At 39.9% G+C, this 16,497-nt stretch overlaps 2 protein-coding genes across 5 annotated transcripts in view; one reads left to right on the top strand and one right to left on the bottom strand.

Annotated features, from left to right (window-relative positions):
* The window catches only part of cep104 (centrosomal protein 104), a 42,705-nt gene extending 42,330 nt beyond the window's left edge, over window positions 1–375 (bottom strand). For 2 of the 4 annotated variants that reach the window (XM_030055061.1, XM_030055064.1), the window contains exon 1: window positions 282–375. The gene's annotated coding sequence lies outside the window, so the exon portion shown is untranslated. Of the gene's footprint in view, window positions 1–32; window positions 37–252 lie in introns of those variants that run through there. The other 2 variants (XM_030055062.1, XM_030055063.1) reach the window with 2 other exon arrangements.
* Window positions 376–2,164: 1,789 nt separating this feature from the next.
* lrrc47 (leucine rich repeat containing 47) lies at window positions 2,165–14,585 on the top strand. The gene is made up of 7 exons (XM_030055081.1): window positions 2,165–2,769; window positions 3,893–4,366; window positions 4,656–4,772; window positions 6,404–6,519; window positions 10,612–10,714; window positions 11,241–11,330; window positions 13,650–14,585. The coding sequence occupies exons 1-7, from the start codon at window positions 2,200–2,202 to the stop codon at window positions 13,881–13,883; spliced, it is 1,704 nt and encodes a 567-aa protein (XP_029910941.1). The 5' UTR covers window positions 2,165–2,199; the 3' UTR covers window positions 13,884–14,585.
* Window positions 14,586–16,497: the final 1,912 nt, after the last annotated feature.

The following is a 16,497-nucleotide window of genomic DNA, read 5'->3' as shown; positions in this document are numbered from 1 at the left end:
AAGTACCGAGCAGCTGTGTGTTGTTACCGTACGGAAGAGCACATGTCGCAGCAGGAGCCCGCAGCCCCGGCTGGACTGAGGATGACACACCGCGGCATTAGCTAACCCCTCCGCCCGACAGCTAGCTGCTTCTCAACTTGTACTCGAGAGGTGTTTTGTGGAGCACCTGAACTCCACTAAATGTCCCGACAAAATAACATGCATTATAACAAAGTGTCACTGGTCGGCGGCTGAAACCGACAGAAAGTTTACCTGCGTGTGTCTCGAGTTCATTCTCTCACCTCTAATATCACCGAGAGGCTGACAGCTCGCGACGCCATCCTATCTCCATAACCACCGCTGACAACAACCAGCGCGCGCATGCTCACTGGCGGTCTCGTCGGCAGCTGCAAGTGTTTGTGGTCAATGGAGTTTTCTTAGTGTGCCAATGTGTGCCAACAGACATTTCACAATAAGAGCTTCTTTTGGCTGCATTATAATTTTGTGTGACATTGCATACAAATACCCGAATCAGTGAGGTTCACAAAAATACGTTTATATGTGTTTTAACTACGTCTTCCTAGTGGTCTGGTGGAGCAAGCGAAGATACTACCAGAAGTTAGACGATTTTCTTCAAAATAAGAACGTCGCTAAAAATAAATATTGACTGGTGAATCCCAGCAGGGGATGTTGGTATTGCAGGGGTGCTAAGAACAGGGCTCGGGCCGGGGCTTGTAGGACCACCTCAGCAAAATTAGAGATATGTTTAGGTTCAGTACAGACTGTTAAAACACAGAAAATGTATGAGGGAGCATTTCAAAATTCGTCCTCTCTGGTTTAATCTCGCCGTGATTTGTCAGTGGTCAAGTATGACATAAACAATTTAAACCTTTGATACCAGAGCAAATTCACTTCATTTCTTTCATACACAAGAAAAAACGTGACAGGAAGATGGGAAAAAGCCAACAAAATGATCAGAATGTCAGTTTAGAGATACCGACAGACAGAGAAAGAGAGAGAGAGAGAGAGAGAGAGAGAGAGAAAGAGAGAGAGAGAGAGAGAGAATGAAAAAAGAGAAAATCTGAAAAAAACATCCTGAAAAATCAACGTAAAATAAAAAAAATACAAGAAAACTATATTTAAAATTATGAAAGTTCTTTATTTAAAGGTCAGATGAGTGATGTTGGATTGACATCAGTTTTTTATTTTTTATTTGTGTTTGCAAGAAAATTGCTAGAAAAGGCATTACCCTTCAACACACTCCTCTCCCAGAACCCCACATGCATATGTGTTTGAGCACAGACACACACTCACACTCGCACTCACACACACATATATGTATACACACACACACACACACACACACACACACACACACACACACACATATGTGTGTGTGTGTGTGTGTGTGTGTGTGTGTGTGTGTGTGTGTGTGTGTGTGTGTGTGTGTGTGAGTGCGAGTGTGAGTGTGTGTTGAAGAGTATGTTACAAATTACAGCAAATAAGAAGTAAATGCAATGGGGCATGATATTTCTATATGAAAGACTTGCTTGGTTTTTATGACTGATTCCTTGCTTTAATTCTGCAGCCCTTTCACAGGCATGTATTGCTATGAATATATCATCCATCAAGTCATCCATTCATAAACACTTTCAATACATTTATTGATTTGTTTGTTTCACTTCAATACTTTGTGATGCAGTTGATGTTGATTACATTTGAGAATCAATAGAAGAGGTGTAGATGTCCCCTGTTGATGGATGAGGGAATAAGAGGGAATGAATATGCAGATAAAAAGAAGCTCTTCAAAAAGAAGCAATGCCACTTACTTTCAGAAAGGGGGAAGGAAAGGCGCTGATCAAAAATAAGTGGACAGAGATCTGCCAGAACATGTGGGATAAATATAGGAAGGGTAGAAGTTATTATAATGTGCAAAGGTCAGAGGTAATTAAGAATTGTTCTATTTTTTTTCTCCACAATCAAAAAAAAAAAAAAAAAAAAAAAAAAAACCCGAAACCGAAACCGAAACCGAAATCGTGACCCCCAAAACTGCCATTCAAACCGAACTGTGGGTTTTATGCCTCGTAATAATTTGGTGCGATATTATACACTCCAATACAGCAGGTGGCGATATGCACCCTAAAGTTGGTTTGCCATCCGCCGGTAAAACAACGAAGAAGAGGAAGCGGAAGCAGTTGTCAGGTGTTGTTGTTGGGCAGCATGGATGACAGCAAGGAATGGCCAGAGGTAGAAAAAGCAGGAAAAGAGAGGAGACGTGAGCTGGTTTTACAAGGCGCAGCGGTCGACAAGAGAATTTCCTCTAATGGAGGACTCAACCCTGCCATCTATTCCCTCACACTGCTGAATTATCTGGAAATCAGCCAGTGTCCGAGCTTGACAGAGATCCACGACGACATCAAACATCTGACAAACCTCCAGAGCCTCATCCTTTGCAGGAATAAGCTTGTCTCCATCCCGCGAGCCATCGGTGGTCTGGGCTCCGTGAAGGTCCTGGACCTCTCGGTTAACAACCTCAGGGTTTTGCCGGAGGAGATCACTCGGCTGGCGGAGCTCAACACGCTGAATGTGAGCTGCAACAGCCTGGAGGCTCTGCCGGAAGGGCTGAGCCAGTGCACCAAGCTCTCTACCATCAACATCTCCAAGAATCACATCACCGCCTTCCCCGATGACTTCTACTCAGAGCGGCTGGATCTGCTCAGCACCGTGATAGCTTCTGACAACTCCATCCAGGAGCTGAGTGCCGATGTGCACAAGTTGTCAGCTCTGAAGGTAGGCCGAACTCTTACCAGACTCCGTTCAAATATCTGGCGGCGCTTTGCTTTGGCAAGTTTCGGCACATATGTACACCACATAGAACACCATTCAGTGCTTTTTCTGAACAGATACGACCTCCTCTTAAATTCGGCTCACAGCTAATAAACCAAGTAACAGTTTCAAATACAGTTTATTACAGTTTTAACTTCTTGACCGAGGGCAGTGGCGAACCAGGTCTTCATGACGTCATTTTAGGCCATAGGCCTAGAGATGTAGGCCTATGTGCTGGCAAGAATTCATTATTAGGCTTCTTATGTCATGACATAACTATATACTCTTTATTGATCTGACCTGATCAGTATGTTCTTACTGAATATGCAAATGTACTTTCACTGATCGTTGTTATTGTCATGTAATCACATTTGGTTCCTGATTTCAATAAGAATCTCATCTGATTAATATATTCATATTGATTATAGAGATGGAGATTTAATAATCATTATTTTATTAGGTGTCAAGGAGCAATCTGTTGGTCTGTTGATTTAAATGTCTTAAAGTATATATTCATATGTTTTCACATGCACAAAACTACATTACACAGTCATATTATGGAAGTTTTGCTTTTCCCTCCAAACTTGAGAAGTGGAAATATGAGGCCAGCACTCCAATGGAGACTTACACCCACCTGATGATGATGATAAATACGCCTTCTTCCCACATTATAAGTATTAGATAATGCATGCAGATAATTTAGTTCGGGGTGTTGCTTGGCTAAACCCTAAGTTATGGCAAAATACCTGTTATTACACAAGAAAACTTAACAACCTGTCAGTATCGACAGATTAAAGTGTAGCAACTCATAGCTGACAAGATATTTCTGTTTGATCAGTGTGCCAAAGCACATGTAGGTAGGTAGGTGGATGTGAGTGTAGCCACAGGTCAGCAGACCATCATAGCACTGACCCCAACCTGGTCCTGAAAGCTCCCCAGTTGTAATTTTTAAAAATATGGCTTCTGTATAGACTTGGAATTTTTGCTTTGTCTTCGCTTACAGTTTGAATGTTGATAAAAACAAGTGTGCTTTACCATGCTGTACCCAATGGCCATGGTTTAGTTGTCCTTATGTCTGTCCCCTCAGATGCTGGATCTGTCCAACAACATGCTGAGCGAGATTCCCTCAGATCTGAGTGACTGCTCCAAGCTCAAAGAGATCAACCTCCGAGGCAACAAATTCAAAGACAAGCGTCTGGAGAAGATGGTCAACGGCTGCCAGACCAAGTCCATTCTGGACTACATTCGTGCCGGCAGCAGAGGGAAAGGAAAGGGAAAACAAGGGGAGGATGGAGATGATGCTGAGGCGGGAGGACGAAATGCAGACAAGAGGAAGAGGCAGCAACAGAGGAAGAAGAAGAAAAAGGTGGACGAAGAGGATGAGGTAGAGGAATTAGATAAGATGGTGGTGAGGGTTCTCCATGTTTCCGACGCCCCCACAGCGCTCACGGTCAAAGTAAGCGAGGAGATGAAGGACATTCGGCCGTACTTGGTGTGTTGCATGGTCAGGGGCATGAACCTGAAGCCTGGGAACGCCCTCAAGAGGTTTCTGATGGCCCAGGTAAAGTCACAATCTTCACACTGCTCCATTTTTACTTTCTCTATTGATCATGAATATCTTAAAGAGATAGTTCACTCATTTTGAAAAATGTGATATTATTTCATTTTCCCCAAAGTTGTTCTATAGGACAGTAGTGGCTCTATCTTCCTCTCATTGTGCTGGATACTGGCTGGATGCTCCGAATGCTAACTGTTAGCTTCCTAGTATTGAGCTGGACCTCCCCCCAGCTAATATTCTGAAAAATAACCGCCTCAGTGATGTCAGTAACACTCTGCTGTTGTTTTTCTAGACCAAGCTTCACGAGGATTTATGTGGGAAAAGGACCACGGCAACCATCGCAACTCATGACACGCAGTTTCTCAAAGGTCCCTTGGTGTATGGCGCCAAACCCCCGGCTCAGCTAAAGGTATCTGCAGCCTCGTCTAACAGCAGTGTACTTAAGATTCAGTCAGGAGAATCTCAGGTAGTTTTTTGTTTGTTTCTTAAATCACTTTAAATCACTTTTTAAAGCTTTGCAAAATAACGTGCCTTGGTGTCTCACAGATTGTTGCTGTTCATAGTTATGTTGGTTTTAAGACGCATGCAACCAAATATGACACATCGTGATACACTGGTTTACTGTTTTATCAGTGTTGGTAGAAGGACATTACATATCCTCCCAGGTGACTTATAGATAAATAGATGTTCTTTATTGACCCCAAATTGACAAATTGGTGTTCCAGCAGCAGGTTACCTAGATGTTGCACAGGAACAATAGTAGACTGCACAAAATATAACTCTCAACACTATAACAAAATAATAAAATAAATAAAGTAGTTCAATGTAAAGAATATAAGAAAATGCATTTGAATACCCTATAAGAGTAAAAAAAATAAAATATACCAAAATACATATAAGAATATCAGTAAACCTTTCACCTTCAATACCTTCAAATCTTTGCTTAGTTTATATGTATAATGAAATATAGCTGCAAAATATCTGTGTGTGTGTGCATAGATAGATAGATAGATAGATAGATAGGTAGACAGATAGACAGACAGACACCAGGGGTGTCAAACCATGTGCCATGGAGGGCCAAGAGGCTGCACGTTTTCATTCCAACCAAACATTACACCAGGTGATTTCACTGATTAGCTCACCTTCAAGCAGAGAGGAGGAACTCATCACATAGTGAAATCACCTGGTAGAGGTTTTGGTTGGTTCCAGCATGACTAATAACCAGTGCACAAAGCAAGCCCCATAAGGGCTAGGGTTAGGGTGAGTTTGGTGTGGAAGAACCTGACCGGCTCACACAGAGCCCTGACCTCAACCCCATCCAACACCTTTGGGATCAACTAGAACAGAGACTGAGAGCCAGGCCCTCTGGTCCAACATCAGTGTTTGACCTCACAAATGCTCTTCTGGATGAATGGGCAAAAAATCCCACAGACATACTCCAACATCTGGTAGAAAGCCTTCCCAGAAGAGTGGAAGCTGTTGTCGCTGCAAAGGGGGACCAACTTCATATTAATGCCTATGGATTTAGAATGGGAGGTCAGAAAAGGTCCTGCAGGTGGAATCTGGAGGTGGACTAATACTTTTGTCCATACAGTGTAGCCTATATAGATATTTGTGTGCATGTGTGTGTGTGTGTGTGTAAAATGATTGATAAGAATATACTAGAATGCAATGCTACACCCCTAATGTAATATTATATTTATTACAGTCATCGTGTATTATAGAATATTCTCAAATCATTTTGCACAATTTAAAATAGAATTCTAAAATTCAAAACAGCTGTCAACCAACCACGCCTGGCTTTTTTAGTATTAAAAGTACTGATTACATTAGATATAGCAAGGTTTTAGATCTGTTAAATGTCGTGTTTTGTTGTGCGCTGTATTTCGAGTAAGACATCAGCCATATCAAGCCTGACATATTCTAATGGGACTAGAGTTGTTTTCATTTTTGCTGAATGTTGATGTAGGTTTCATTCAAATTGCCACTGAAAAATGCTTAAAATGCCTTCAAATCTAATTTGATTAAACTGTGTGTTAGATCGTGCCACTGGGCCGCAAGGAGGTGACGGCCGTGGAGCTGATGAGGCAGCTTCAGCTGGAGGCCGACGAGCAGAGGAAGCAGAAGAAGAGGCAAAACGTCTCAGGCCTGCACAAGTCAGTACAACACACAGCTCTCAGTATAACAGTCATTTTATCTCATTGTGTTGGGGGGGAAAAGGTCTCTGTAAACTTTGAAAGCTGTTGTTTAATGTAGGCAGGGATCACGATGATAAATTATTCCATCAAAGAGTTGCAGAAAGTGTTGTCAATGAAATTATGAAAAGCAACACCGATACAATATATCCACAAAGGTCAAAACAAACTGCTAACCCTTAACTTGAGGTGAAACAGTTGCATTAAAGGCACACTGAAAGTGTGTGATAATTATGATATTCAGAGCATGATAAAAGGATGGATTCCACATGGGGAAGCTTTATAGTCAATGGCATGATATTAAATTTAATCTGATTTTTGATATTTCTCTGATCATATCTGGTCACCACTCTCCACCCAATGCACACCTTGTGTCTAGATGTGGTTCTAGAAAAAAAAACCTGGATTTTGTGTCACAGAGCAACAACAAAGATGAACTGCAGGCATACAACGAGGCCTCATTGGAGTGTTATACAGATAAAACATATTATTAATAAGTACTTAGGCCGTAAACTCACTAGGCTAACAGCCGACCGAAGATCCTGTAGTGGTATTATAATAGTCTAATGACACTCCTGGAGATTAAATTAGGTACCTTTTCATTACAGTATTAAAAAGGGTAAGATAACTATAATCTTACTAGGTGCCATGCAGACACTTTAAGTCCCCTTCGGAATAATACCGGGATATTGCAGTTATTTTTCCTTAGCCTAGAAATGACACAGTGCCCTAAATTATCATGTAATAATGAGAACTGGGGAAAAATACCTAATTATCCACGACATCAGGGGATGCCTTTTGAAGTGATTTTATATAGTCTTTGTTATAGTAAAGCAATCCTAATGCTTACTCGGGGAGCCTTAACAAAACTATGGATCAGAACAGAGCCACACAATGCAACTCTTGTAAGAATTACATGTTTAATAAATATCTTAAACTGAAAATGACTTTTGTGAGCTAAGCCTGTTAATTGTAATGTTTGCAATCTTGTACAATGTCTATAATATTCCTGTTGTATTATCCCCATGTATTGAGTCCTGACATCAACCCACTTCAAAAATCTGTAAATATATAGACACTAAAATTATTAATGAAGCTTTATTCAATGTCATGTAAATGTCAATGTTATAAAGCATTGTTTACATGATGCTTTATAGGTACGCCGCATCATGTTAATCAGTCTAGTGTATAACTCCAATGTGTATATTTTATAAATGTATGAGAGGTGATTGCTATGACTTGACATTAACTGCCCTAAAATAATTCACAAGTCCTTGAATTAAGTGTTAAAAAGCCTCAATACTCACTACAAACAGCTGAAGGGTGAGGCTTGTGTAAATGCTCACAAGCATTTCCACACAAGAAATGTGACGTAAATCCAGCATCATGAACCTGACCGTGAAATATATCATTTTAATAATTATAGTTTTCTTGTTAGTTAGTTTGTTTGTTTTCTGGTAACCATTTCCCTATTTTTCCCTCATGTTCCTGTATTTGTTTTTTTGAAGAAAGACACAAAATGTGAAAATGATCACTCATACATTTTCTACACTGTAACAGTTTCCAGTGAGAAAGTTAAATTCACATCAACATTTTACTGGGGACCCCCTGGAAGCCCATCAAGGATCCCTGGGGGTTCCTGGACCCCACTTTGAAAACACCAGGCAGCAGCTTGTGTCCTAAGCAGGATGTTCTTTTGGCCTTAAACACATGAGGGCAGTGTTACACTTTGTAAATACAAAGATGCCACAGCAGCTGGAGTTACAGTTAGTCATACTTAGTTTTACCTTCATTTGTAATATGTTAGTGTGGTTGGGCCCCCTGCTGTCACATCATCTGTCACTATTTATGAACCTTTGAGATTCAACTTCACAAAGATAGCTAAAAGCACATTGTGAATGCATGATTATTATATAATTGAGAGTATGATTTCATACACCTAAAATGCAAAAATTGAGGCCGAATACGGACTTGGCCCGCTATGTGGTTAATGACATGATTTCCAATCGATCTTTTTCACCACAGCCGTTCTGACAGGAACCAGTGGGATAAACACAGGTGTTAGTGATGACATTAATGGAGGTTCTGCTCCATTTAGGTCTGACAAAGAGAGCTGTTTTTGTTCATGCTGGCTCACTGGAAACACTCTGCTACACTTCAGTGAAACACAACCTTCATTAATGTCATTAGTAGCACCTGTGTTTATCCTGCTATTGCATGTCAAAATGCTGCTATGAAAAAGGTCTTTTGAAAATAATCTGCCAGTGTTGATCTTATTGCAGGAGAAATGAATCTATACTCGTAATACTTTCCCAATCTGCTTGTAATGCATCACAGTGTACTTGACGTAAGGTGCTGCTGATGTTTTTTGAGGTCCTGCCAGTTCAACAAAATGAACCAAAGATGAATGCGGTTAAAGGGACTCTTTGACAGGCTGTTGTCATTCTACACACACTGCAAATCAAGACAACCTCATTTTGGTTTACAGCTGAATGCTCACTCCTTTCATTTCTCAAAGGTTAGTCTTGCCATTGAACGCTTTTTCCTAAGCCGTTTTATCTTCCAGAGAATGGCAAATCTGGTTTAGATTAGATTTAGATTCGTTTTTCCCATTCAGAAGTCTCACATACTGAGGGCTCCATGCAATCAATGCGTGGAAATGGTTATAAATTTTCTCTTACAAATATAATGAAGAATATTTGCATGTACTGCATGTATTTATTTGCAGGTGGCATGTATCAAATGTGTGCACACAAGTGTTAGTAATCTGTCTTGATAAATATTAGACTTTCTAAACCACCATCATTCTTGTGCACACCCACTCAGTAACTTGAAACATGAAATGTGCTGATTATTGATCAGGCAAAGACATAAACAAAAACAAACAAACAAACAAACAAACAAACAAACAAACAAAAAAAAACAGGTTTGGCAGTCACTGGATCTGCAATTAATACTGTTTCATTTACATGCTGAGCGGTGGCAGAAAGAAAAAGTCTGCAGGTATTTGCCCAAAGAAAAGAATAATTGTTAACCAAGAGAGCCTGTCAAATGTGGAGCAGCCACTTTGGACCAACCTCTTGCCTCTTGTATCGACAAATAATTAGCATTTGAATTTCTTTATGTCTGCTGTATGCAAATGTTGCAAAAGCTACATTAATCAAAGCAATCCATCTGCATCTCCAGGATGAGGGGGAAGAATAGAGCAGAGGTCCAATAAAATAGGCAGTGGAAAACAAAATATTCGGAGTAGCCATTTGTCAGTCTCTTATAAAGCTGGTGTGCTCTCTGAAAAGCCTCCTCCATGCAGAATTAATGGAGCAATGTCAATTAGTCATGTTAAGTTATCATGTGTAAATGGCAGATAAAGCTGGATAGTATACACAGTCCAACTTGTTTATAATTTGCAATCTTATTCTCAATTGCTGTAGGCAAACGGTGTCTATGTTAATTATGAAGGAGCATATTCATTCAACTTTGTTTCTCCTGGTTATTACTTTTCAGTTGCTTAGTATAGGTATAAATTGATAAATCCCAGTCTTTGCTTACACATGAACATACACATGAATATCACATATGAAGAGAGTGGATATCCCTAATTTTAGCATCGTCATACTGGCTCTCAGTTAGATTTTGAGTTACTTTTACCAATGGTGTATAAAGTTAGTCTAGGTACAGTAAAGCTACGTAACAGACTTAAGAGGTCGGAGGTCGGACTTTGGCTCCAGGGCTCCCAGACTGTGGAACTCCTGCTTGAGGAACTATTTAATTATCATCATCTGTATCATATTTTTAATTTCTCCCACCTTTAATATTGTTTTGTTACTCAGTTTTCCTTCATTTACTTTACTCATTTATTTATGTATTTATGTACCAGTTGTTTTTGAATGTGATTCTCAATTGTTATCAGTTGTTATATTTTAGTATATCATGTTTGATTTTTTTTTTTGTGAAGCATTGTGTAAATTCCACTGTTGGATAATTGCCATATAAATAAAATGCACAATGACAGCAACATCAACAGTCAGTGTTCTTGTACTTTTTGTGCTGCAGGTATCTGCAGCTCCTGGATGGAAAAGCACTCTACCCCTGCCTGCTGGATGCAGATGGAAATGTGATCTCATTTCCACCAATCACCAACAGTGAGAAGACAAAGGTGTGTGTGTGTGTGTGTGTGTTTGTTTGATCTGTTTGATGTTAATCTGACCACAGACAGTTGTCTTTGTCACAGGTCACTGCTTAAGTCATTCTCAACAATTCAGCAGCCAAATCTGGAACTGCATCTGTTTTTGAGACAACACTATCTAAAGCAGGCCATGCATAATGACATCCAAAAATATCAATACACCCCACTGACTTTTGGCTGATAGACTTTGTTTTTTATAATAGGGCTTTGTCCACTCAGTGATTTACACCGGTAGCAAACGTACATATTATTTTTATTGCTATACAGGAATCATGCTTCCTTCCTACTTATCATAATTGCTTGCTCAGATAAGAGGGGATGTCAATTTAAGTGTTGGCATAGAGATTTGAACAGGATACAGTTGAGCTGATGTGGACAAAACCAACAACAAACATGCAAGTCAGTGTTTCTTCTTCTGATAATGCATTGGGGGTATTGTAACCCAAGTCATTTCTGTGATCACATATTGACATGATAAGCTGATTGTGCTCTGTAGATAAGGAAGACAACCAAAGAGCTGTTCTTGGAGGTGACGAGCTCCACCAGCCTGCAGACCTGTAAAGACGTCATGGATGCTCTCATTCTGGTAAGCGTCAATTTTTCTCTGCTCACAAGGACACCTGATCTGTGATCGGGACATACCTGGAGACTCAATTAGAGCAGTGGAGCTTTTTCACAGCAGCCATTTTGACATGAAATAGCAGGTAAACACAGGTGTTAGTAATGGCATGGCCTGTTCCATTTAAGGGTCGCAGAGTGTTTCCAGTGAGCCAGCATGAAAAATAGCAGGGCTCTGGCTCTGTAAGATCTGAATGCAACTGAACTGTAATTAATGTCATTAGTAACACCTGATGAATGACTTCATTGGCATTGGATTCAAACCAATAGAGCGGTTGATAATGGCTTCTCATTAAATCAGATCTGGTCAGTGGTGGGGTCCACCACTGATATGATGCACTTTGAGTGATTGCATATTTATGGATGTCTGTATCCCTTAACCTGAATTGATTGTATTGTAGCCTACATGAACGGGTTTCTTCATTGTAGTAGTTGTTGTAGTAGTATTGCTACCCTGTGTTTCAGTGTAGTGTTTTACTGTCTGACTGCTGTTACAGTGGCTTGTCCACACTGACAAGAACAAAATTCTGTAAAACACTTCATACTTTTTTTTTTTTTTTTCAATATTATGTTTATTGGCTTTTGTTCATTTTATATAGACAAAACAAACATTAACAAAGAAACATCCCATAACCCCACAATAACACAACAGTCTCGGTTAGAAAGAAAAAAAAAAAAAAAAAAAGTGAATAAATAAGTAAATAAAAAGTACATAGAAATTATGTAAATGGAAAAAGTAAATAAATAAATAACATAAAGCCTAATTAGGAGTTCAAACACATTTTAAAAAACAAAATCAAAATAAAATAAAAAATAATCACATAAAAACACTTCATACTTGAAATTTTTTATGTACTTTTTTGGATTGACTCAAAGATCTGAATAGCCACTATCATCAGTTTGAATCCAAAATTCCCTGTCACATCACTCTAACCCGAACATCCTTCTTAATTTTAGAAACACACCAATTCAGAATCCTTGCAAAAGGATTTTCACATGACCACACACAAGTACACACACCACTGCTCCTGTCAGTGGAAGAAATGAGCTCACCACGGCAGGCCAAGCCGTCCCAGCGGTGTACTGTGTCACCGACTGAAACACACAGCTCACAATACGTTCACTGCAACTCTAGAGCTGCAGCCAGCCGTCCGGTGCATTGTTGCACATACTGTTGACGTGTTAGGGTGACATGTATACGTCTAAACAAAGAGAAGGAGAGCGATATTACCTGGACTAAATAGCAATCACTTTGGTTTGGTTGGAAGTCCGAAAATGACCAGGATGCACCAACGTCTCTTTAAAGTTTGGGGGATTCTTTTGTTGAAACCGGTGACATTTTGTGGCTTATTATCTAGATGTAATTTAACTTTTTCTTTTGTTTGTTTGTTTCTTTTTATCTAGCCAGTTTAAGCTGGAGGAAACCTCAAATTACCCCCAGCCTTAAGTCACTGATTTAAGTACAGTGACAACAATGACTTCAGGCAGCACTGAGGAAGCAGTTTAACTAATGCCGTCTTAATAGCTTGTCCCAATTGAATAGCGCTTTAATTTAATTACCAGGAAGTGAAATTAGACAGAGTGGCTGAGGAGCTCTTAAGCAGAGAACGTGACTTGAAATCGCAACCTCGGGTTTTGGGTTGCAGGACTCACAACTAATTTCCTCCTCAAGAACTTGTCGCATTTTAACGCAATCTCAGAGGTGGATCAGGTACCCTGCTGCTGAATATTTGATCAGCACACTAAACATAAGGACTCATCTGGAACCGTTTTTTGTCATATAGAGTTATACAATGTATCAGATATGGTCCACTCAGTGTCATCCATCTCTGGCATATCTAGCATTATCGGTATGATGTACTTTTGATTATGTATTTATTCTACACTTGATGAACTCTATACTTGTTCTGTGGGAACCCCTTAACCTGACCTTATTCTTAGGACATTTTGGTCATATTCCACACAGTAATGGTAACCTATGTTTATCCTTTGCTTCAAATGTGAAGCTACTGAATATCATGTATTGGAAGCTTCAGTCCAAAAATACTGTATCATGTCAGCCTTTAAACACCTATATCAGCCTAAGGCTATTCTAAGTGTTGTTAGTCTCACCTGTTGCTGTTCTGATAACTCAGAAGCCATAATCTAATGATCACAGGCATACGAATGTATTTTGTCTTGAGGATGGTTGGGAGAATCCTTTCCAACTTCGGAGCTCAGAGATTGTTTCAAACACCGGGAAAATCACACACAGACATTTGACAGGCTTTTCCCTTTTTCGTGACAGAAAATGGTGGAGTTGAACAAATTCACAGCAGAGCACAAGGAGGAGGTTGGGTCAGACGGGGAAGGAGACACCCCTCCTGAACCGGCTGCCGACGGCGAGACTGCCAGCGAGACATCAAGCGAACTGATCATCCAGCAAATTCGAACCGTCGACCAAGACGGGAACCTCAAGGTTGTCTACCCATCAAAGACCGACCTCTCCAAAGACATCAGTAACCTAACAGTCATCTGGTAGCTGTAACTGCTAACCTCTGATGTTTACACTCATTCATGTGCTATATCCTAGACAGGTCCCAAATGACATTTTGGGTATTTATGGCTGTCAAATAGTTTTACTAATACATGACATCTAATGATTGTTGACATGCATTAGAAAAATTATTTGACTATTGGTAAAACTATTTGACATCATCCAGAAATGAGGAACTCTGTTCACTTGAGGGAACTAAGAAAATCTGACCCTGAGATTGTTTGTGTGATTTATGCAACATATTGCAAAGTTTTGATTTTGGTAAATGTTAGTAGGTGCTTACTGCTAACAAATGTTAAACTGTAATTAATTTGCCACATACAGGCCTGTGTAGGGTAATAGTTTGACAGTTTGGATCCTGTTGGCACTTCCTTAGAACTACTAAGATACTTAAGATTACACGGATTAAACATTTATATAGTACACACAAACTAGGATTTTTTTTTTTTTTGTACAATTATTTTTGTATTACTTCCAAACTGAAGGCAACTCATGTTTTGACTAGTTTGTCTTTTTTTTTTATTATTATTATTTGACATGAAGTATGACATGGACTGGGCACTAATATAAAGTAGTGGAGAATTTGTATGACAAACTTATGGTTTGTAATCTCAGAGTATTTTCATTTATCCTGATGGCCACAATGATGAAACCTGAGTCTCAAAAATAAAATTTCCTCCAAAAGGCCAGATGTACAGGTAGTTTTCATTTGTCATTTTTTTATACAACACATACAGTGCTTCTTATTTATTCTCAAATGTGAATTTCCAAAAATGCGAATTCTTCAGTACCTTTTTTTTTTTTTTTTTTTTTTTAACTACATTTGTATTACTAAGCATTCATTACTGTGGTGTTTATTTACTGTTACCTATTTAGTTAATTTGCCAATTCATCAGGCAACCAGTGTGATCTGGTGCAATGGTGTCCTTTTCCTACTGTTTTCTATTAGTTTCTGTAGCCAGTACTCTTTTGTCTATTAAAGAAAAACTGAACTTTGGTAGAGTATTAGGTTATATAGTTACCTGGAGGTGATACAGTCCACAGGGTGGTGAAATATCCTTATTAGTTGCTTCATGCTCCTCTAGGCTGCAAATCCAGGATACTGTATTTTATATTGGCATAATCTGATTTGTGTGTGCTCATTCATGTGCTCCAAGTGTCATTTTGGGATCAGTTTTGCTGCACTATAAAAATGAATGGAGAGATAGAAATACAGTGTTGAGGACTAGCAGTCCAGGTTAGCACAGAGCAGCTAATGAGGATATTTCACCACATGTGGACTCATATCATATCTGGGTAACTCTACAACCCAACACTCTACCAAAGTTCAATTTTGCTGTAAACCATGGTGATTAGTGCTGTTCATGTTGACTGCCTAGCTACCCATCACTTCCTGTGTGCTAGAGAATTTTTCCCAGGAAAACACCAGCCAGATACCAGTTGTTGAGAGCCGAAAATGGAGGAGCTGTGATAAAGTGGATACAGGTTTTGTCACTGCTGTATTACATCAGCCAGAAAGACCATAGCAAAACTGGCACATATTTATTTGATAAATTAAATGCATTAGTATGTAAATGCTGACATGACTTTTCAAAGGTTTCATTTGGCGGTCGTGATCCAGGAAGCATGGCTCTCTGTCAACTGTGAAAGAGCTTGGGTATTCACAGGTAAAGTAGAAAGCGTATGGGTACTGTTACAGATCAAGTGACTGCGCCGGGTCTGTGTGTATGCATGTGCACGTATGTGTGTGTTCGTGTGTGTGGGAGGCGTCTTGAGGAGAAAGACAGTATAAAAGAAAGTTGACAGGCAGGTGTGTTCATGTGCATCAGAGATGGATGAGTTTGCCGGACAAAAGATACAGATTTTCAATTAAAAAGCTGTCGAAACCATGAAAAGTACGCGTGGAGTACTTCAGAATAAACAGGCATTGTCAGACTCAAACAGGAATAGAAGGTTTGGCCGATGGGGATTGAGCATTACTGAGAGGAAGAGTCAGTGCTTAGAGATTAATGCCCGACGGATTGAAAAGCCGAGTGCTACAGCTATCAAGACTGCACGAACACCCACAAACTTTGAATCAGCTGCAAAGCCAGCAAGCCCTGCGCACCTCCAGACTCAATCAAGACGCTACATGGTTCAGACGAAACTGAGACAAGCTACAGCTGTGGTCCACCGCGACATCCTTTTACCACCTATCAGTGGATCAAGAATCATCTCTGGGAAGGCAGGACACACTTCTGTACCACTGCACATGAAGGGATCAACTCTACGAAATGGAAGCAATGCCCAACTTTCAGTTTCTAGAGCGATGGATGAAAATACAGTTTTCCTTGAGGTGGTTGCCAATTGTTGGAAAGGACTTCAAATGTCAAATAAAATCAATAAAAGCAATCTTGCAGCACGAAATAAAGCAGTCCAGCAGAATTCAGAAACTTGTCCCAGACCTATAAAAAGGACTTTTGATTCCCAGCCAGCTGTGACATTGACTCCAGCTCCATTGGACCCTACACTAAGGCAAACGAAGAATGTCTCCAGTGATCCCAGTGCCAATGACAGCGGTGTGATGATGCCAGTCAGGTTTAAACATGACGCCAGTCTC

This window comes from Myripristis murdjan, chromosome 7, assembly GCF_902150065.1.
Source record: "Myripristis murdjan chromosome 7, fMyrMur1.1, whole genome shotgun sequence".
NCBI lineage: Eukaryota > Metazoa > Chordata > Actinopteri > Holocentriformes > Holocentridae > Myripristis > Myripristis murdjan.
This window is presented reverse-complemented; position numbering and strand designations above follow the sequence as displayed.

Coding starts and splice junctions, on each gene's coding strand:
- lrrc47 (XM_030055081.1), top strand. CDS start 2,200: ATGGATGACAGCAAGGAATGGCCAGAGGTAGAAAAAGCAGGAAAAGAG. Junction 2,770..3,892: donor ACAAGTTGTCAGCTCTGAAG/GTAGGCCGAACT, acceptor CTGTCCCCTCAG/ATGCTGGATCTGTCCAACAA. Junction 10,715..11,240: donor CCAACAGTGAGAAGACAAAG/GTGTGTGTGTGT, acceptor TGTGCTCTGTAG/ATAAGGAAGACAACCAAAGA.